Source organism: Lactuca virosa, chromosome 4 (genome assembly GCF_052849685.1).
Source record: "Lactuca virosa cultivar CGN04683 chromosome 4, Lactuca_virosa_CGN04683_v6, whole genome shotgun sequence".
Classification (NCBI taxonomy): Eukaryota; Viridiplantae; Streptophyta; class Magnoliopsida; order Asterales; family Asteraceae; genus Lactuca; species Lactuca virosa.
The window spans coordinates 292,063,460-292,086,335 of record NC_136429.1 but is presented as its reverse complement, the minus strand read 5'-3'; the positions used below and the strand labels follow the sequence as shown (position 1 = coordinate 292,086,335).

General features: G+C 43.3%; 1 protein-coding gene across 1 annotated transcript; it reads right to left on the bottom strand.

Annotated features, from left to right (window-relative positions):
- Positions 1-744: 744 nt before the first annotated feature.
- LOC145105975 (uncharacterized) lies at positions 745-1,209 on the bottom strand. Its single transcript, XM_079043035.1, has one exon. The coding sequence runs from the start codon at positions 1,207-1,209 to the stop codon at positions 745-747; it is 465 nt and encodes a 154-aa protein (XP_078899161.1).
- Between the last annotated feature and the right edge of the window lie 21,667 nt (positions 1,210-22,876).

The following is a 22,876-nucleotide window of genomic DNA, read 5'->3' as shown; positions in this document are numbered from 1 at the left end:
AAGTGCTCATCTTGATGATTCTATATGTTAGATCCAACTTAGGGTGTTGTTTATGCATTTTTGGGTCTTTTGAGTTAAAGTTAAGCTTTTGATGTACTCCGGAAGCCATGCATGTTAGATTTTAGCTCCATTGAAGTTCCTTGTTCATAAAAATGCAATCTTTATTTAAGATATTGGTCCATGCAAGTGTTAAGATTCTTATTAAGCCTTTTTTAAGTATCAGGCCCCATTAAGCGATGCATGGGTGTAAGGATGCCAACTTTACTTATTAAGTCGCCATTTAGAACCAGATCAAAGAGTTTAGCATGTTGGCTTAACCAGTTAACTGCTTAATAGGTTGGGCTGGTAATCAGGGGAGTACGATGGGCGTACCCATATGGTAGGAGCTGAGTACGCCACGCGTACTCAGCATATTGACTTTTGAGTTGACTTTCTCGGGTTTGGACCAGATCTTGGGCTTTTAGGGTTTAGGCCTTGTTTAACCATTGGACTTCTGACTTTAGGTCATAGATAGGCTATGGGTTTTCTTGGTCCTGGGTCCATGATGATTTTGGGGCCCAATTTGGAAGTTCGCCCTTATTGGGCCTTGGGATGTCATTTAGGAATTTGATCCTTTTGAGCAATGAGTTGGGCCTTTCTTCAAACGTGTCCACCGAGAAAACCGTGTCATCACTAAACCTTGAATGCTTCATTGCTCGATCAACTCCAAAGGTGACTGAATCATCTCCTACCCAAAGAGTAATTTTAGACTCTCCCGTCCACTAGAGCGCAAGCGGTGCTTAGGAAAGGTCCTCCAAGAATGATAGGGACTTGATGGTCTCCTTCCACGTCTAGCACATCAAAATCTACAGGAAACACGAATTTGTCAACTTTTACCAAAAGGTCGTCACATATTCCTCTTGGAAATGTCACTAGCTTGTTTGGTAGATGAATCGCCATACGGATGGGCGTTGGTTTTGGGCGTTTCAACTTCTTGAAGAATGAATAAGGCATAAGATTCACACTAGCTCTCGAATCGGCCAATGCATAACTTGTAGCCAAATTCCCGAATTGACATGGCAAAGTTAAGCTCCCCGGGTCTCCTATTTTCTTTGGTAGTCTATTTAACATGGCGGCAGAGCAGTTCTCTTTCAGAACCACCTTGGATGCTTCCTCCATCTTCTTCCTATATGTGAAAAGGTCTTTTAAAAACTTGGCATACGTGGGCATTTGAGCTACCGCCTCAATGAATGGAATGTTGATTTGGAGTGCTTGTATATGTTCCAGAAACTTCTTGTAGTCTTCATTCTGTTTATCTTGTCTAGCTCGGCTCGGGAATGGTAATGGAGGCTGATATGGCTTTACCGGAGGGGTTTCTTTTCTTCAGTCGATAAACACGGTGTGTTCTTCTCCTCGACACGTCGTGTTAGGGCATCCAAATGCGATTCTCGATTGTCCTCCTGCACTACTTTTGGATCTTCCTTCGGGATTGGGGTCAGATGGGTGACCATTTTACCGCTTCTTGTTGTCACAACATTTATATGCGCCCCTCTCGGATTTTGATCGGCATTGCTTGGAAGTCCGCCCGTTGACCTTTCATTGAATTGTTTTCCAAGTTTCCGTAGTTGCTTCTCGATGTTGAGGATCGAAGCTTGCTAATTCCTCATTAAGGCTTGCTCATCTTTCCTCATAGCTTGCTGATCCCTTAGTGCAGTATCCGTTTCATTATGTCTTTTTTCTGATGAGGTTGCAAAACGAGTGAGCACGGCTTTAAAATCCGTCTTCTTTTCTTCTATCGACTCTTCTCTTTGATTAAACCTCTCTTCTTTGGCTTGTATTTTTCCTCCTTCGCCTTTGTGTACTCGTCATAGGGTAGCCATTCCTTCTTAGGTTTCCTCCATTCCTCATCAAATCTATCCCCGCTCGAATAACACACTTGCGCCTTCCGGTTTCCATTCTCGTCAAGGTCACAGTCTTTAGTCAAATAAGGCCTACCACAGTTTTCACACCCCACACGGATGGCATGGATGGATTGGTCCATCTTTGTCATCTTACGATCCATGCTCTCCAATTTGGCCATCACCGCCGCCATATCATCCATAGCTGCATTTACCGTCCCTCAAGTTGTGTCGTTTCGAGGATTATGGTATTCTCTTGAGTGTTTAGAGAATTCTTCAATCAAATCCTTTATCAAAAGCTGGTGTTTTCTTCATGAGTGGTCCTTTGGAGTCAAGGAGTTAGCTGGTTGTCACATTCAATCCATCATAGAAAATGGAGACTTTCTGTTGCACATTGATGTCATTTTATGGACAATTTCTCAGCAAACCTTCGTATCTCTCCCATGCTTCATAATGTGACTCACCTCCTTGCTGTTCGAAATTTTCGATTGCTTTCTTTAATTTTGAGACCTTTGAGGGAGGACAGAACTACTGCAAGAACTCTTCATGCATCTTTGGCCATGTGGTTATTGATCCTGGGGGAAGTGCTTTCAACCAATCCTTCACGGCACCCTTGAATGTAACTGGTAGCATCCTAAGTAGAACAGTTTCGCATGGCATATTTGGGATGTTGAAGTAGTCGGCTATGTCATTGACCTCGTCAATGTTTTTATAGTAATCTTGGTGATCCTTCCTGTTAGAACAAAGTTCTAGTAGGATCGATAGATTCTAAGCAGAAAAACAATAAATGACGTAATGAAGAACACAAGAATGGTTTAACTGATTTCGAATGATTAAGCTTCAACACCTCAGAAGAGCTCGATTAAGAACTTCGACTGTAGAGGTGTTTAGGGTTACAAATCAATAATAATAATAATCACGACAGTATCTAAGGCATACATCCATGAACTATTTATAGCTTAACCCTAATTAATAATCACGGATGGATAGGCCCAATCCGGATATACAAACTAAGCCCATGACGCAACACAAAATACACAACAATCTCCCCTTTGCGTCAATGGAGCCGAGAGCTCAGTTCGGTTGAGCTATAGAAGACTTCTTGACAGGCTTGAACACCTTCGGTATAATGGCCAGTAGAGTATGACGAAAAGTGATATACCACCGAAGCAAGTCCGTGAAGTTCTTCTTGTCTGCCTCAGTGTTTTGCTTGCATCGATGGATAATATTGATTATATGCTCCAAGCAGTCAGTTGAGAACAGATGCTTATCAACAAGAGCAAAAAGAAATCTATTAGCTTCGCCTCTTGTGAACATCACTGTGAGATGTTTAGAATCAATTTGACCCATCTTTATCTTGTTCACATCTCCAGGTTTTGCAGTTGGCTTTACAGTTGGTTTCTTCTTCAAAACTTTAGCAATCTCCTGATCCACTGCAACAACTTCATGGATATAGGAAGCCAACATCCTCTCCAGATGATCAAGGATCGGCTCATACTCCTTCGCATTTGTGAGCAATATGTTGAAAAACAAGATCCAATCATGAGGATTCAAGTTAGGAAGATCTGCCAGGGAAATAACAGAAACCGAGTTGTCTGAACCTCGGGTTATTTTGAAATTGACATTAACAAACTTCCCTGCAGGCGAAGACTTCAACACCTTGACAGTTGTAATCTTTTGAGCACTCCAAGTCAGGTACTGAGGCTGACCGAACTTGAGATAAAAATCAATAAGTTCACGATCAAACTGAGGATGAGGTGAGGGAACTTGAACAGTCGAATCAAAGCAGTGAAAAGTAAGTGCCTTTCGTGTTATAGGCATATCAAACTGTGAGTCCCTTGATGTAGCACCTGGTTCCTGGTATGTATTTTATTTAAGTAATTTTACATTTTTGACCTTGGACTCAGCGAGTTGAAGGACCAACTCGCCGAGTAGAAGCGGGATGAGACACGGGATTTAAGTGATGGACTCGTCGAGTCGGTTCCCGGACTCGACGAGTAGGCTCTGTCTGGACAAAACCCTAATCTGAGGGTTTGCACCCTATTTAAACAACATTATACAGCCTCCATCGCCCCTTTATGCTCCCAGAGACCCTCCATAGCAAACCCTAGCCGAGTGTGTGAAGTTCTTAAGGCATTTGTGGTGATTTTGGTGGTTTTGTTCACAAGGAAGGAGGAAGAGCATAGAAGGATCAAGAGGAGGCTGAAGGATCCGAGTTTGGTTCATCATTTGCAGCCTTTGAGAGGTATAAAGTCTGTACCTTGCTCTTTCATTTGATAGATCCCTTTTTGGGTTGATTTAGGGCTTTTATAAGCCATTTTGGTAACCAACCATGATTGCAAACATGGTTGGGGGTCAAGACTTCGGATCTAGCACTTGGGAAGAGTCACAAGGCAGATGTGGGTTGCTTTTGCACCCAAGAAAGGTCCCATTCATCATAAGAGCTTATTTTATGTCCTTTTGAGCTCAAAGTCCCATGCATGCACGTAAAGTTTGTAACTTTACGTTCTAGAACGATTGAAGGAGCTTAGATCAATCTTTTGGTCAAGTGTTGTACATCAGAAATCGAGGATTTTGGGTGTCGACGTTATCGACTCGGCGAGTCCGTTCTTGGGACTCGACGAGTCCAAGGCTTTGAGTCCCATTTCTGTTGAGGGTCAAAAGGACTCAGTTGGGCGTTAGAAGGGTTGTAACAGTACAGAAAGAGTGACCTAACGCAATGGACTTAATTTTAGACCTAGAGTTCATGGGACTCGACGAGTGCTAGAACAGACTCGGCGAGTCCAAGGCAATCTCCTTATGTTTGAAGATGAACTCGACGAGTTGTTCATACAACTCGGCGAGTCAAGGTCAGGACGTGTTCATCAGTTGAAGGTGAACTCGACGAGTGTTCATACGACTCGGCGAGTCGGTTGAAGGTTCATTGATGTTGGTAAGGAAGGGGAACTCGTCGAGTCATTGCCAAACTCGACGAGTCGAGTCGTGGATAAGGACGAGTAAAAGGAAGGGACTCGACGAGTTGACGGCCCAACTCGGCGAGTCGGGTCAACTGGAAGTTGACTTTGACTTGGACTTGGTTGGGGGTAAAATGGTCATTTTACCCCAAGAGTAGATATCAGTTTCTAACTGAGTGTTTGTGGGGATTGTAGCCAGAGGATTTCCGGAGCAGCAGCGGACAGAGGTTTCCCGCACAGATTATCAGCAGCTTCTTGTACGAGGTGAGTTACCTTCCAGTAGGGGTGGCTCTAAGGCCACAATGCCGGCCCACCAAAGAGGAGTATTTAGAAGATGATTGTCTTTGTGATAATTATCTTGGTTTGGTTATATGCTTTGGTCATGAGTTTTATTTGTATGACATGTTACGAGTATGATAGGGATTGGTTTCTTTTTTAGCGGTCCTTAGGATCGAAGGGTAGGTCAGTACCCGGATATGCCTGACTATATGTTTATTTCTTGTTGTTGTATGCTAGTGGTAGGGGTGGAATAGTCCCCAGTTATCGGTTGAAAGATACCGATGAGGATTACCGGTTGAAAGATACCGATGATGGTTACCGGTTGAAAGATACCGATGATGATTACCGGTTGAAAGATACCGATGATGATTATCGGTTGAAAGATACCGACGATGATTACCGGTTGAAAGATACCGAGGATATTGTATGGTATGTGGTATGATGGGGAACTCACTAAGCTTTGTGCTTACGGTTTCGGTTTTGCTTTCAGGTACCTCTTCGTCTAAGGGGAAGGAGTCGGTAGCGTAGCATCGCATCACACACACACACACGATTTCCACATGGAGTTTCTGGGATTGGACTCTGATATGTTATTATTTTATGACTTGGATTTTTAGACATGAATCATTGTTTTATGGGATGATGTGTTTTCACGGATTTTCTTGTGAATGTTTTTATGTTTCAATTAATTAAAAAGAAATTTTTGGACTCGAAAATTGGGATGTTACAAGTTGGTATCAGAGCCCTGGTTTGAGGGTTTCGGACACACCCTCGGGGGTGTCTGGACTCAAACTGAGGGGCTAAAAGGTTTTTACAAGGAAAATTGTTTTCTAAAATCTAAATGAAAGGATTTTAAGAAAGACGAAGTGTGTGATGCATGCGACCGGCCGGGCTCAAGTCAGTTTTCCCCAAGATACCCATACTTGATATGTTATGCTATATGGTTTTGATTCTGAAAACTGCATGCTAGAATAGGACTAAGGATCTAGGAGGATGCCTTGTGTGCCTGATATATGATTCTGATAATTGCATGCTAGTTAGGGCTAAGGATCTAGGAGGATGCCTTATATGCCTGTTGTATGAGCTGTATGCTAGGACTGTATAGTCAGCAGTAGGATGGCCTGTGTAGGTTATGCCTGATTGGGTTACCCAACGCACGAATGCTGCTTGCTTTGTGCTATGGGGGTTCTGGCCATCTTCAACTAGCTAAGGAACGGATATGTAACAGTATCCGCAAGTTAGTTAGGGGGAAGTGGTGGGGACTCCTAGTGCAACTGATGGCGGAGGGTAGGTCGGAGAGTGCCCTAGGAAAGCCTAGGACGAGGTCAGTGAAAAGGGTATGGGGAAAAGGGACTTGGTGAAGTCGACGCAATCCTTGAGGAAAGTACGGGTAGATGTGGAAGGTAGTATGGGCCCGTACTACTGAAAGCAGAGGACCCGTACTCGAATCAAGGAGGGCTTAGATGGAACCTGGAAACTTGGAAAGTGTGCGACACCTACGAAAGTATATGTGACCCTGACATTCGTATGTTTATTTTCAGAATGGTGGTCACGCGACATGGAGCAGGAGGTTCAGGATCTGGGTCAGGATCGGGCTCAAGCGCAGGATCCGAGCATATGGATGATGGGTTACGCGAGTTCATCCCGTCCGAGATCACGAGGGGTATCCTTGATGCGACGCCGGTTATCTTCGGGTTGATCAAGGAAGGGATTGTTGAGCTGATGGAGGATCTCCTCCGAGCATTCAGTAGTGATATGGCGTCTAGCCAGGCGGGTGCGCGCACACTGTCCTTCAAGGACTTTCGAGGGAGCGGTGCGCCGGATTTCCATGGGGCGAAGGACCCCATTGCTGCCAGACAATGGATTGCAGACATTGAGTTTGAACAGTTGACTAGCTTCTGCCCCGAGGGGTCGAAGGTGAGGTATGCAGCAGGATGTTTGAGAGACAGGGCCAGAGATTGGTAGGAGTCGGTTGGTGACTCTCTGGGAGCCTCGGCTATTGAGGCTATGACCTGGTCAGATTTTGTGACCCGGTTCAGGGCTGAGTTCGCACCTGCGGTGGAGCTTCCGCAGTTGGCCAGGGAGTTCTTGGACATGAGACAGACGACTGAGACAGTGGCGGAAATCATCGCCAAGTTCCGAGAAAGGGCGTTATTGGTGCCCCAGTATGCGGGTGATGAGGACATGAGGAGGACCCGCTACCATGATATGTTACGAGCTGACATCCAGGAGCATGTCAGTTTCTCAGCATGCCCTACCCTGGATTCCATAATTTCCAGGGCTAGGGAGAGGGAGATTGATCTGGAGCACATCCGGAAGAGGAAGGCAGCGGAGGGGCTGACGATGGGGGCTTCGGGGAAGAAGCCCAAGGGATCCGATGGTAGGTCGAAAGGCCAGTCAGGGCGGGACCGCTGTGGGAAATACGGTCGGTCACACGAGGGAGCTTGTCGCACTGGGCCGGGTTCAGGCTGCTATAAGTGTGGCAAGGTTGGGCATTTTGGCAGAGACTGCACTGCGCCTGCTCCTGCGATTCAGATATCAGACCTGATTTGCTTTCATTGCAATCAGAAGGGCCATAAAAAGGCCAATTGCCCCAGATTGACAGCAGCAGTGGCACCGGCAGTGGCGCCGACTCCAGCGACAGCACGGGTTGTGGATGGCCGGAAGGCCAAGTTGGAGGCTCCAGTGGTTCGGAGCCGAGCATTTCAGCTGACAGCCAAGGAGGCACGCGCTGCACCCGATGTGGTGACGGGTATGATCTCTTATTTTGTGCTTGTATGTTATGTCGCTGTGATTTTGATATATTATGTGCCTTTCTTAGGATCGTTCCATGTGAACGGTATCCTAGTTCAGGTGTTGTTTGATTCGGGTGCCACCCGATCATTTGTCTCTCTTGCGCTTAGCAAGAAGTTTCCAGAGTCTTCGGGCATGTTGGATTGCCCTCTAGAGGTCGAGATTGTGGACGACCGGTCGGTACGAGCGTCAGAGGTCTATCGGGATTGTGTTTTGAGGCTGTTCGAGGAACGTTACCTCGTGGACTTGGTTCCCATTCCTTTGCGGGGGGGACAAGGTTATTATTGGTATGGATTGGTTGAGCCCCAATGGGGCAGTAATTGACTGCGCGCAGCAGTCAGTGCGGATTAGGACCCCTGGTGGGGGAGAGCTGGTGGTTCAGGGCGAAAGGCCACAGCGAGGACCAGCTTTATGTTCGGCAGCGAGGGCTAGGCGCTACCTCCAGTAGGGTTGCGCAGGTTATTTCGCCTATGTTACGGATACCCGGGAGGCGGGTAGGGCAACAGTGGGCGAGGTGCCCGTTGTACGAGAGTTTGCGGACGTATTCCCTGAGGAGCTGCCTGGGATACCTCCGGAGCGACAGGTGGAGTTCAGGATCGACCAAGTCCCTGGTGCGACTCCGATAGCCAAGGCACCGTATCGGTTGGCTCCTCCTGAGATGCAGGAGTTGTCTACACAGCTACAGGAGCTGTTAGACAAGGGATTCATTAGACCGAGTAGTTCTCCCTGGGGAGCCCGATTCTGTTTGTGAAGAAGAAGGACGTGTCGCATTGGATGTGTATAGACTATCGGGAGCTGAATAAGGTAACGGTGAAGAACCGTTACCCACTCCCGAGGATTGATGACCTCTTTGACCAGCTACAGGGAGCATCTTGGTTCTCCAAGATTGATTTGCGATCAGGGTATCATCAGATGAGGGTCAGAGAGGAGGATGTGCGGAAGACTGCGTTCCGGACGCGCTATGGCCACTATGAGTTTGTGGTGATGCCTTTCGGGCTCACCAATGCTCCTCCCGCGTTCATGGACCTCATGAACCGTGTGTGTAGACCGATGTTAGAACGGTCTGTGATAGTGTTTATTGATGACATCTTGGTATACTCCAAGACGCGAGAGCAACATGAGGAGCATCTGCGAGAGGTTTTGGAGACTTTAAGGAGGGAGAGCTTGTATGCTAAGTTCTCCAAGTGTGAGTTCTGGTTGCGCGAGGTGCAGTTTCTTGGGCACCTTGTCAACCAGAACGGGATTTCGGTAGATCCGGCCAAAGTGGAGGCCGTGATGAGATGGGAGGTTCCGAGGTCTCCATCTGAGATTCGGAGCTTTCTGGGATTGGCAGGCTACTATCAGAGATTAATTCAGGACTTCTCCAAGATAGTCGTGCCCCTGACCAGGCTGACGAGGAAAGTCGTGGTCTTTCGCTGGGGGCCTGAGCAGCAGGCCGCATTCGAGACACTGAGACAGAGATTGTGCGAGGCGCCAATCTTAGCCCTGCCAGAGGGCATGGAGGATTTTGTTGTATACTGTGATGCGTCCATCTCAGGTTTGGGAACAATGTTGATGCAGAGAGGGCATGTCATTGCTTACGCTTCGAGACAGCTAAAGCCTCACGAGGCGAACTACCCGACGCATGATTTGGAACTGGGGGCTGTGGTGTTCGCCCTCAAGATTTTGTGTCATTACCTCTATGGTGTTCGTTGTACGATTTACACGGACCACAAGAGCCTGAGGTATCTCATGGACCAGCCAAATCTGAACATGAGGCAGCGTCGGTGGCTTGATGTGGTAAAGGATTATGACTGTGAGATCCTCTACCACCCGGGAAAGGCCAATGTGGTGGCCGACGCGCTTAGCCGCAAGGCAGCACCGATCAGGGATATCTGTCTAAGGATGACAGTGGCGACTCCGCTTTTGGAGCGGATTCGGGAGGCCCAGCAGGAGGCCATGAAGGAGGAACATCGGAAGAGCGAGCGGATTGTGGGTCAGGTTTCCTCCTTCGACTATGACAGCCACGAATTATTGACACTACACCGTAGGGTGTGGGTGCCGTACCACGGGGGTGTGTGCCAGGTCCCGATGGACGAGGCGCACAAATCTCGATTCTCCATTCATCCCGGGGCGACGGAGATGTATAGGGATCTTCGCCTGGACTATTGGTGGCCCTGCATGAAGCGGGATGTTGCATGGTACGTGGAGCGGTGCTTGACCTGCAGGAAGGTCAAGGCCAAGCACCAGAGGCCACACGGCAAGATGCAGCCGTTGGATATTCCGCTGTGGAAGTGGGAGGATATTACGATGGATTTTATCACAAAGCTTCCCAGGACCGCGCGAGGGGTGGATTCGATTTGGGTCATCGTCGATCGATTGACCAAGAGCGCTCATTTTATTCCGATTCAGGAGAGCATCTCGGCCGAGAAGCTAGTCGACATTTATATCAGAGAGGTGGTGGCACGGCACGGGGTGCCAGTGTCGGTGATTTCAGACAGAGATGTTCGGTTTACTTCCAGGTTTTGGAAGAAGTTTCATGACGAGCTGGGTACTCGTCTGCATTTTAGCATCGCCTTTCACCCCCAGACGGATGGTCAGAGCGAGCGGACCATCCAGACGCTAGAGGATTTGTTGCGGGCATGTGTTTTAGACTTCGGAGGTAGCTGGGATACCTACCTTCCGTTGGCGGAGTTCTCGTATAATAATAGCTATCATGTGAGTATCGATCGACCTCCCTTCGAGATGTTGTACGGGAGGAAGTGCAGCACCCCGATATGCTGGGGCGAGGTTGGCCAGAGGGTCATAGGGAGCACCAATGTAGTGCTCATGACGACCAAAAGGATTCAGCAGGTCAGGAGCAAACTTCAGACTGCGCAGAGTCGGCAGAAAAGCTATGCTGACAAGCGCCGATCGGACCTGGAGTTTCAGGTCGGGGATATGGTTCTCCTGAAGGTGTCACCATGGAAGGGCGTCATCCGATTCAGGAAGCGGGGCAAGTTGGGTCCCAGGTATATTGGACCCTTCAGGGTTATAGTCCGAGTGGGCAAGGTGGCTTATAGGTTGGATCTGCCAGCCGAACTCAGACAGATCCACAACACTTTCCACGTCTCTCAGCTGCGGAAGTGCCTGGTGGACGACTCAGCAGTGGTACCCTTAGAGGACATTCAGGTCGACGACAGCCTGAATTATATTGAGCAGCCAGTGGCGATCCTCGACCGAAAGTCGAAGGATCTGAGGAACAATAGGGTGGAGCTCGTGAAGGTGCAGTGGCAGCACCGGAAGGGCTCAGAATGGACCTGGGAGCCGGTGGATGAGATGATGGAGCATTACCCAGAGCTATTCCAGGATCGAGCAGCAGACTTCGAGGACCAACTCGCTGAGTAAAAGTGGGATGAGACGCGGGATTTAAGTGATGGACTCGTCGAGTCGGATCCCGGACTCGACGAGTAGGATCTGTCTGGACAAAACCCTAATCTGAGGGTTTGCACCCTATTTAAACAACATTATACAACCTCCATCGCCCCTTTATGCTCCCAGAGACCCTCCATAGCAAACCCTAGCCGAGTGTGTGAAGTTCTTAAGGCATTTGTGGTGATTTTGGTGGTTTTGTTCACAAGGAAGGAGGAAGAGCATAGAAGGATCAAGAGGAGGCTGAAGGATCCGAGTTTGGTTCATCATTTGCAGCCTTTGAGAGGTATAAAGTCTGTACCTTGCTCTTTCATTTGATAGATCCCTTTTTGGGGAGATTTAGGGCTTTTATAAGCCATTTTGGTAACCAACCATGATTGCAAACATGGTTGGGGGTCAAGACTTCGGATCTAGCACTTGGGAAGAGTCACAAGGCAGATGTGGGTTGCTTTTGCACCCAAGAAAGGTCCCATGCATCATAAGAGCTTATTTTATGTCCTTTTGAGCTCAAAGTCCCATGCATGCACGTAAAGTTTGTAACTTTACGTTCTAGAACGATTGAAGGAGCTTAGATCAATCTTTTGGTCAAGTGTTGTACATCAACAATCGAGGATTTTGGGTGTGGACGTTATCGACTCGGCGAGTCCGTTCTTGGGACTCGACGAGTCCAAGCCTTTGAGTCCCATTTCTGTTGAGGGTCAAAAGGACTCAGTTGGGCGTTAGAAGGGTTGTAACAGTACAAAAAGAGTGACCTAACGCAATGGACTTAATTTTAGACCTGGAGTTCATGGGACTCGACGAGTGCTAGAACAGACTCGGCGAGTCCAAGGCAATCTCCTTATGTTTGAAGATGAACTCGACGAGTTGTTCATACAACTCGGCGAGTCAAGGTCAGGACGTGTTCATCAGTTGAAGGTGAACTCGACGAGTGTTCATACGACTCGGCGAGTCGGTTGAAGGTTCATTGATGTTGGTAAGGAAGGGGAACTCGTCGAGTCATTGCCAAACTCGACGAGTCGAGTCGTGGATAAGGACGAGTAAAAGGAAGGGACTCGACGAGTTGACGGCCCAACTCGGCGAGTCGGGTCAACTGGAAGTTGACTTTGACTTGGACTTGGTTGGGGGTAATATGGTCATTTTACCCCAAGAGTAGATATCGGTTTCTAATTGAGTGTTTGTGGGGATTGTAGCCAGAGGATTTCCGGAGCAGCAGCGGACAGAGGTTTCCCGCACAGATTATCAGCAGCTTCTTGTACGAGGTGAGTTACCTTCCAGTAGGGGTGGGTCTAAGGCCACAATGCCGGCACACCAAAGAGGAGTATTTAGAAGATGATTGTCTTTGTGATAATTATCTTGGTTTGGTTATATGCTTTGGTCATGAGTTTTATTTGTATGACATGTTACGAGTATGATAGGGATTGGTTTCCCTGGTAGCGGTCCTTAGGATCGAAGGGTAGGTCAGTACCCGGATATGCCTGACTGTATGTTTATTTCTTGTTGTTGTATGCTAGTGGTAGGGGTGGAATAGTCCCCAGTTACCGGTTGAAAGATACCGATGAGGATTACCGGTTGAAAGATACCGATGATGGTTACCGGTTGAAAGATACCGATGATGATTACCGGTTGAAAGATACCGATGATGATTACCGGTTGAAAGATATCGACGATGATTACCGGTTGAAAGATACCGAGGATATTGTATGGAATGTGGTATGATGGGGGAACTCACTAAGCTTTGTGCTTACGGTTTCGGTTTTGGTTTCAGGTACCTCTTCGTCTAAGGGGAAGGAGCCGGCGGCGTAGCATCGCATCACATACACACACACGATTTCCGCATGGAGTTTCTGGGATTGTACTCTGATATGTTATTATTTTATGACTTGGATTTTTAGACATGAATCATTGTTTTATGGGATGATGTGTTTTCACGGATTTTCTTCTGAATTTTTTTATGTTTCAATTAATTAAAAAGAAACTTTTGTACTCGAAAATTCGGATGTTACAAGTTGGTATCAGAGCCCTAGTTTGAGGGATTCGGACACACCCTCGGGGGTGTCTGGACTCAAACTGAGGGGCTAAGGCGGACACTCGAATTCTCACAATCAAACGAAGCTACAGGTTCCAGCCAGTACACGCTTGGAAACTCTATCGCTTCTTTGATGATCGTTTCCCTAGTCCAAGGAGGAAACAAGGCCTTTTTGCAAACTAAGGCATCTTGCTCTTCCTTGTTCTTTCGCTCCCTCTCTTCTACTTCCTTTGCAACCCGAAGGGTTTCATCCAATTCCTTATCCCTTTTCTTTCGTTTCAGGGCTTCGGCAATTGTTTCTTCTTCACCACTATCATCAGCAAGTCCCTTCTTCTTATCTTGATTATCAGAACCCGAAGCTTCATTACCCTTCGGTTCTGTTTTGACAGTGACTTTCGGTTGAGTTTTCTGAACACCTTCTCCCCCTTGTTTTGGAGGTACGAATCACTTCGAAACATCTTTCATTTCATGTAAAAGTGCAAGGGTAGGAAGAAGCTTGGAAGTCAGGTGAGTCCGGATGGTCAGCGTAAGAATCGGATCATGAGCACTAAGAACATTGTTTAGCATATTCTGAACATCACCAGCACAACTCCGGAAAACAGCACGCTCAGTCTTCAACAATGCGCTCTCCTTTGCTAAATCAGCATGGAGTGTTTCAAGGCGAGAATTCACTGAGCTAAGAAGTGAAGTGTTCTCAGCTAGAATTGAAGAACGAACATTCTTGAATTTGGCTTGCTCCTCTTGAAGGGACTTTATCAGAGAGTCAACTGAAGCGTTCACTTTAGCTGCATTCGAATCAGCATGACCCTTGAGGGATTCAAGAAAAATCTTGTAACTGTGAATAAGTTCTACAACTTCAGTTGTAGCCTTTTGGCAAGAAGATGTTGATGCTTCAACTGCCTGCGTTGATTTGTCAATGGCCCCTGTATACTGCTCAAAAGCGGTGTCCAAAAAATCCTTGAGAACCATATCATTATACGTCTTAGTAGAGGCGAGCAATTGATCAAGTTTTTTTATCAAGACTCTGCACTTGTTGTTTGGTGACGGGAGCATCTTCATCTTCATCAGTGGGAAGCCGATAAGGACTGTAATAGTTTGAGTCAAACTCAATATTGGCACCACCGAGAGTATCACCAGAATCTGTTGAGGGTGAGGGTGAAAGAGGTTTGGATGTAACAGGAGGTTCGGTTTCAGTATTAGCCCCCGTATTAGATATGTTGACATTTACTGGAGGTTCGGTTGTAGTGGTGGTAGGTACTTGTGAAAAGATAGGAGGGGGTAAAGGAGTGGTTGAAATTGGTATGGTACTAACTGGTGGTGGTGGTACAGAAGTGGTGGTTTGAGATGTAGGAGGTGGTGGAATGGGAGCAACCGAAACTGGAACAGTAGATTTCGGTGGAGATGGAGGAGGAGTTGGAATCTTGTCATGAAGTTGTTCAGTAGGAGTTGGAGAACGGGGAGGTGTATTACCTCTTGGTGAACCATGATGCTGAACTTCTTCTTCCTCATCTGCCGATCGCTCCTCATCATGTTCTGAGCTTGAAGGAGAGGGACTTTTGGATTTCCTTGCCATCTTCTTAACTTTCTTTGGAGCCGAAGAATCCGCCTTTTCAGCCTTTCGCTTTTTAGACTTGACAGGCTTAGACGAAGGATCTTTGGTTGCCACTTTCTTGCTATTTGCCCTTTTTTCTCGGTTGGCTGACTTCTCCACAGCTTCTAAAGCAGCTTGCTGTTCAGGAGTCAGTTCTCTTGGTCCTTTGGGAGTAAGCTTTCAGTAGTCAGCCATCACTCTACTTTCGCTTGACACATACCTCTACATCGTTTCAGGTATTGAACCATTGTGAGAGAACTTGGTGCCATCTAAGAAGATGATCTTTTTCGTATGAAAAGTAGCCACAGAGGAGACCGATGCATCCTTCATGACTGGAATCCGTAAAGTATGGATGGCCCTTCGGGTGACGATGGTCCAAAAACGACCACAAGAAATCTCTGAATGTGTCGTCGATGTGTTGAGACTTTGTACAAGTTGTGACCAAATAATCGACCCATAATCGAGACCATAGAGAATGGTCAGAAAACCTTACTTGTACCAACTGACCGAGCAACCCTTTCCGTCAAACCCTTGTTGATAAGAGTAAGTAACCCATTCCATGGCAGCGACAAACACGATTTCTTAAACTTCGTCACTGTGGTAAGAACATCAGAGTACCCCATCTCATAAAGCATTGTAAACAGCTGGGGTGTGGTGACGAAATCAGGAGAGATAACAGAAGCATCGATGGCAAGCTTTAAAAGGGAACATAATCGGCCTTTCGAAATCGATGCCTTGTGAGAGAAGATTTGAAAATAGATCCTCTCCTTGTTCTTGTCATAGGATGCAGTAGAATAGACTTGGGATAGTAGAGACATTGGAACAGATTCCATCTGCGTGAGTGCGATAACCAGAGGAGAGTACTTGAGACATTCAACAACGTGGAGCATGTACGAATCATACAAAAAGGGGTTCAGTTGAATGATCAAGTTCTGATTAGGTTTGATCACAAGCAGTGATGATGAAGCAGTTTGATCTTGAACAGATGATGATTCCGCCATTGTTAATGTAAGGAAGAAGATGATGTTGGGTTATGAGCATTCTAACACTCCTAAGTGTACATACAACCCTAAATACCTTGGATCTATGTTTTCTCTATTATACATACAATTATGAACATCCAAGGTATTATCCTAATCTAGCATACAAAATAATAAATATAACAAGATAGAATACATACCTCTTTGATGTAGAATGTCTTCATGAAGCTTGAGTGCCTAGTGCCCCAAGTGTGACACCTCAAATGGTTCACACAACACCAAATACACTTGGAATAACTTTAGAGAAACTTGAACACTCCTTGAAATCGTCTAGCCCTCACACTCACACATTAGTGCACGATTTCTTGAGCCATGGGATTCTTTTATATGGTGGCTATTAGGGTTACACCATGTAACTCATAACTTTACCCATTCCTTATGCTCCATGGATTTTAACCTCCATGGAGTATCCATGGGTCACCCCATGGACTTAGTCCAACATAAGGAATCTTGGATCACAAGCCTACATATATAAGAATGAATGATTTACACAATCAACCCATATATTTAATTAGTCTCCTTTTGATCACTTAATTAATTCCAAATTAATTCTTGATCAATACTAATTAAACAACCTTATTAATATATTAGAACTTATAATATATTAACCAACCTTAAGTGTTATTTCTCTCATTATAGTCTATCCAAATGCATGATGCCATGCAACCCAAATGGACCATGCCGGGTCGGGTCAAGTCTTACCAATTATAGTTATGGACTTAGACATTAATCCAACAGTCTCCCACTTGGATAAGTCTAAAACTATTATTGCGTATGACTTCAGGAACCGATCAGCAATCGTAGCTCTCAAAAGCTTCTGTCGAACTCTGACCTTGTCGATGAACTCTGACCTTTGTCAATGACTTGTCCATTAGATAAGGGATCATATATTCCTCCATTGTAGATATCATATGGACTGAGACATAGATTATCAATCATTCTCTCTGTCCATTTGTTGTTTCCCGATTTCCGATTCATGATGACTGACTGATTGAACAAATCAAATCAGTCCTGGCTTGGCCAAGCACTCACATGTATCATCTTTAAATCATCGAGGGGCCCACATATATCGCTTTTATTCTGAAGGTAAAAGGAATGGATAAACTTCGACTCATATGGCTTGTTCTACTACTTGTTGAATCATACACAAAGGCACGTTTTATAACATCGAGTTACCAATGCGTTTTCGTGCAATCAATGTATAACCAACTCATAGTAACAACTCATATCTCTAGGTTTGAAGAATATAAGATATTATCGTCTCATGATCACTCGTGATAAAATCCATGAAGTGATTCAAATGAGCGCCGGTTGAATCTAATACTCAGAACTCATGAGCACTCATGAGTGTTGTAGCACCACTTTGTCCACCAACTTGGACCTCTACAAACCAGCCCATGACAGTCTTGATTCATATCTACTTCCAACATATGAGCGACTGTGGATGGTTTGAATAACTTAATCATTCAGGAAGAGCGACTTAGTTATTCTGGATGTCAAAATATGCAAAGTGAAACACAAGAATAAATGAATCAAATATGGTATCAAACCCTATGAATATAAATAAACACTTTTATTTATCACCATACTGATTACTCATTATTCATTGTTTCGGTTTTATCAACTTTATACTTGAATTTAAAACAATAGTTGTCCCATGCTCCAAGCATGTACACTATTTTTCTAAACACTAGTCATGCCATACACCAAGTATGCATACTATGTTTGTCTATGATCTTTACTTTGTAAAATAGATCAATTGAACATCACTCCAATGATCCTCTTTTCACAGTCCCAAATCCTTACTGCAAATGCAAGAATTCCAAATTCATGCCATTTACTGAAATCTGTTAGATTCTAAACTTATATGCATTGATCCTCTTAATGATTATGCACAAAGTCAGAAAGACTTGACAACAATCATTACAGAGCATTCCAAAGGAGATCAGCTCCTTGGAAACATCCTTCTTTCATTAAGTTTCCTAATCTTACACATATTGAATAATTTCTAACTTTGAAACATTTCCATATTCCATTTTGACGATCACTTCTGAACAAGAGTTGCCTCCTTACAGATTATGTCAATATGGTCCTTCCAGAATTAACATTATACTTCCAACTGTCCTTGAGCAACCAATCTTTGGTAAACCTTAGATTGTCCTCGACAATTGCTTAATCATTTTAGTCATATCCAATTCTAGACCTTTTCCCTTCATAATGCCCCAGGCATTTGGAAAATTTTAGAAGGGATGAATATAGCACATGTAATCGATCCTATATCTGAAGCATATGGGACACGATTCATGATGTCTCACATAAAGACTAAACCAGTCTTTTGCTATAATATTTCCATTTCAATTTGCCAAGTTCTCAAAATTCCGATTATGAAAAGGGATGTCGTAATCATAATCGAATTTTAGAATGCAAATAATGGACCCAAATATAGAATTTCCTTATGTTGAGCCATTCCAACATGAAATTCATATATATATCCTTGATTAAATATGATTAAAATCTCAATCTAAGCTTTTAGAATTGAAATGAAGTATAATTTCCTCTCCCTTAATTATAGCAAAACAACTTTTTCAACCCCTGCAACCTCACGAATTGAAACTTTTGTTTTCTATAATTAACATTGCTAACTTGCAACCTTTGTCATAATCACCATGCTCCCACTCACATGATGATTATTAGCATAACACTTATGCTCCCACTAGCTTTGACATGTACTCAGAAATCAGCTGACTTTCTTACCAAAGTTCAGATTTCTGATACTAGATTGTTTTGATAAAACTTTATCAAAATCATACACCTCTCTTAGATAGCTCACATGTGTGTCTAAACAATTTTAGAACTATGAAAAGGGATGCCGTAATCATAGTCTCAATTTTTTAGACCTTTGCCACTTCTCACAAGTCCATGTTAGTGTGCCGGTAAACCACACACGCTCCACTAACGACTTTGAGAATGCAAATATCACAATTGCTATCTAGCTAAAATCTACTTAGTGAAAGTGTTTCCTCACCATCATTTTCATGAATCGGAGAGAAACCTTATGACACTTAGATTTAATAGTGTATGTGTTCTTATCCATGTGAATTTGTCAAAACCATAATCACAAGACAAGGTTAGTGACAAATCCAAACTCATATTGATTAAACTTGTGCAATCTTAAATTCTTGCCATTTGGCAGCTCAGGTGCTTGCCATTGCTTCCAAGTATTTGTGCAACCAATTGAGAACTCTCAGAACTCCTATGCAAAGCCAACTTTAACTGGAATGGGCACAGAATATGTCAACACGATAGGTTATAAACCTCAAGTCGTGTGCTAGTGAAGGACTTTAGGTTTTATTCTTGATTAAGTCTTGAAACTTTCAAGAGCTTTAAGACTCCCACTGTCCTCTTGACATATAAGACTCCCTTGGTCAAATATTCAAGAGATAGTGCAGATTCTTTATCAAGACTAACACTTTACACAATTGGCCTAAGTTGGTCTCTGTTTTATCCAAAACATCACAACTTACCAATTTCAAATGTACAAGAGTAGATAACCTTTTACTCTTACATTTGACTAGTGTTAACAAACCCTCTTTAAGATATGTCACTCAAGTTACAATCTTGGAGTATGACTCTAAGAATTGTTTTGGAACGAAGTATGACTCATCTTTTTGATTTAACCATTTCAACAATTCATGACTCCTCTTCTTAGTCATAAGAATGCACTAAGATGACTTTAGAGGACCAATTGTGATATCGTATCTTAATCATTAAGATGATCATAAACATGATACTAAAGTACTCTCCCATCTTTTCAGATTTGAGAAACTTTTATCTTTCTGCCATACTTTGATTCTTCTTATTCGTTCTGTCTCACATTGAAACTTCTCCAATGCTACAGACTTATACTTAAACTTATCAGTATAACCATATTTACTGAACTTAAGTAAATCATGACGAATAGTCTTCTTGATCTTTTGTGGTGGACTTGACCAGTGCACAAGAATGTGTACTCGATCCCTTAGTTCTTTCCTTATTCACATAAGGAATTAGTCTTAATTTTCCAAGCTGAAAGTTCTCATTCATCATACTATACAACTTGCATGATTCCAAGTTTCGGTCCAATTGAACCTTGGGTGATGAGAATCTTTCCTTATTTGGTAATATTAGACACTACCACAACCGAAAGAATCAAATCCATTTTTCCAATATTGCTATCAATGGAAACTTATAAGCAACAACTTTTCACAAATGCCATTGTAAGGATACTTAAAATAAATAAAATCAAAACCTTTTTCTTTTATTTTAAAACTTTACGGAAAAACTTATCCTTACAATCCATATGAAAACCTTGTTGTTATCTATTCCTAAGCAATATAAATATCATAACTCTTAGGTAATAGCCCAAAATTCTGATCACCGAACCATGCGATTGAAATCCATCTTCGCGATCAGAATCAACATGTACTTAATAGAGTTAGACAATGGACTTTACCTGAAGTAGAGCCAAACTTATTGACTTTAACATCCTTAGGTAAATTTGGCAGCTTGGTAACCAATGCCCCTTCCTTTGGCAATAGTTACCTATGGACCCTTGATAATGGGACTATCTCAGACTTCGCCTCTCTCTTTACCATTGGGTCAACCGAGTTGACTATGGCCGATCCCTTTCCATTGGGAAGAGAGAGCTTTACTGGATATCCAATGTCATCATTGTCAATGTCCATAGCGTTTTAGGAAGTTGATCTTAGCAAATAGATAAGATCATTAAGGGTCTTGTCTTAGTCTGTTTCATAGGATTCCCAAAAGAACTCACTATGTGACTTAGAAAGTAGTTGAGCCACCAACTTTCTCAAGACTTTGACACCCAACTCTCCCGGCTTGTCAATATGTGACTACATCTCCAAGATGTGATCACACCTAGACCTTGCCTTGCCAATAGGGCTTGAGTGACCTTAAACTTTTTAGGAACTTATGGGTTAGGGAGAATAATTGGAGGAGGTGAAAGAAGTATGATATCCATGGGACATCATCTTCATTTAGGAAAGCTTGTTTCAAGAGATTTGGGAAGATCATAAATGTCTAGACCAGACATCTTTTTGGGAGATATTCAAGATAGTTGATTTAAAGTCCTTAATATGACACCCAATATGAAATATTAAGGCTAGGACCCAACAAACTATTTTATAACTTAGAAGAGGGATGCCGTAATCCAAGCTATAAAATATTTGAAGGTAGGTGAATGACGATTCACCAATTTCCACCATGAAAAACGAAATAATTTATTAGGTTTTAATTGGATTTGAAAGTCCTAGATCTTTGAGATTCATTTAACTGTTCAAAGGCATGTTTCAATCTCGAGTGTGCCCTTCAGGTTTTGTGACTGGGATGCCGAGGATCACAAAACAAGGTGTGAATAACCATGCAAATATACTTGGTACCCTTAATATTTACCCCTTAATCAGTGTGGCGGTTAACCACACAGGCTCCACCGATACTATGATAAATATTAAGTTACCCTTTGCCTACCTTGTTTAGTCCAGGTTAGTGTGCCGGTTAACCACACACGCTCCACTAACGACTTAAGCAAAGTGCAAAGTGTAATTTCATGGGTTAGCACCAAATTCATATTTTCCTAAGTAACTAAGATTGGGTATTAATAAGAGTTTAGTTACTTAGTATTTATCATTAATACTTTTAATGAAAGGAGAATTATAGTCCTTGTCCTACCCGTTCGGCTAACGACCCTCCACCAGTCAAGGAAGCGGTGGGTGAGAGTGGACACCCATTAAACTGCCATTTTATAGGCAGTAACCTTATACCCCCCTTATAGACCGGCTTCGTGAATGAGGCCTACTAACGGCAAGACTGACTTTACTCTTATACATATATATAAATATTATTAACTTATAATATTATAAAGTATAAGGGTTGAATTTCAACTTTTTAATTTCTAAGGGCTAACTTGGAATTAAAGTATTCATAAGTGAAAACTTTTCAAATTCCAAAATTACTTTTTTTTTATTGTAACTTATGGAACTAATTAAGGTTACACTTTTTTTTTTAATTTAATGAAGAGACTCTTGAACCTCCATAACTTGAGGACAAGTTATGGAGTCATAAAACCATTTAATTAGAACTAGACTCTTCATTTTGTAACCTTTGCCAACTTTTATGAGTTTTATGATTCTTAAATGTGACTTTTTCATATAACTTGAGGACAAGTTACAAAAACACACTTTGGAATCAACTCTTAGATTAAAATGGATTGAAAACAACTATTTCACACAACTTTTCTATTAATCTAAGAACCTCATAAGAACAAGATAATTCAAATCATCAATCTTCAAGAAATTAGCATGAACATACAAACTAATACAAATCTTGAAATTATGACAATTATCTTAGAAATTGGATTAGCATGAACATTACCACATCAAAAACAAGTTTACAAAAACATCTTAGGGTAATGTTCATAGTCCAATTCCAGCCAAAACAATCGAATATATGCATCCAACTCGATTTTTCAGCTACTTTTGCAAGTATAACAAGAAAACAAGCCTAGGCTCTGATACCATTGTTGGGTTATGAGCATTCTAACACTCCTAAGTGTACATGCAACCCTAAATACCTTGGATCTATGTTTTCTCTATTATACATACAATTATGAACATCCAAGGTATTATCCTAATCTAGCATACAAAATAATAAATATAACAAGATAGAATACATACCTCTTTGATGTAGAATGTCTTCATGAAGCTTGAGTGCCTAGTGCCCCAAGTGTGACACCTCAAATGGTTCACACAAAACCAAATACACTTGGAATAACTTGAGAGAAACTTGAACACTCCTTGAAATCGTCTAGCCCTCACACTCACACATTAGTGCACGATTTCTTGAGCCATGGGATTCTTTTATATGGTGGC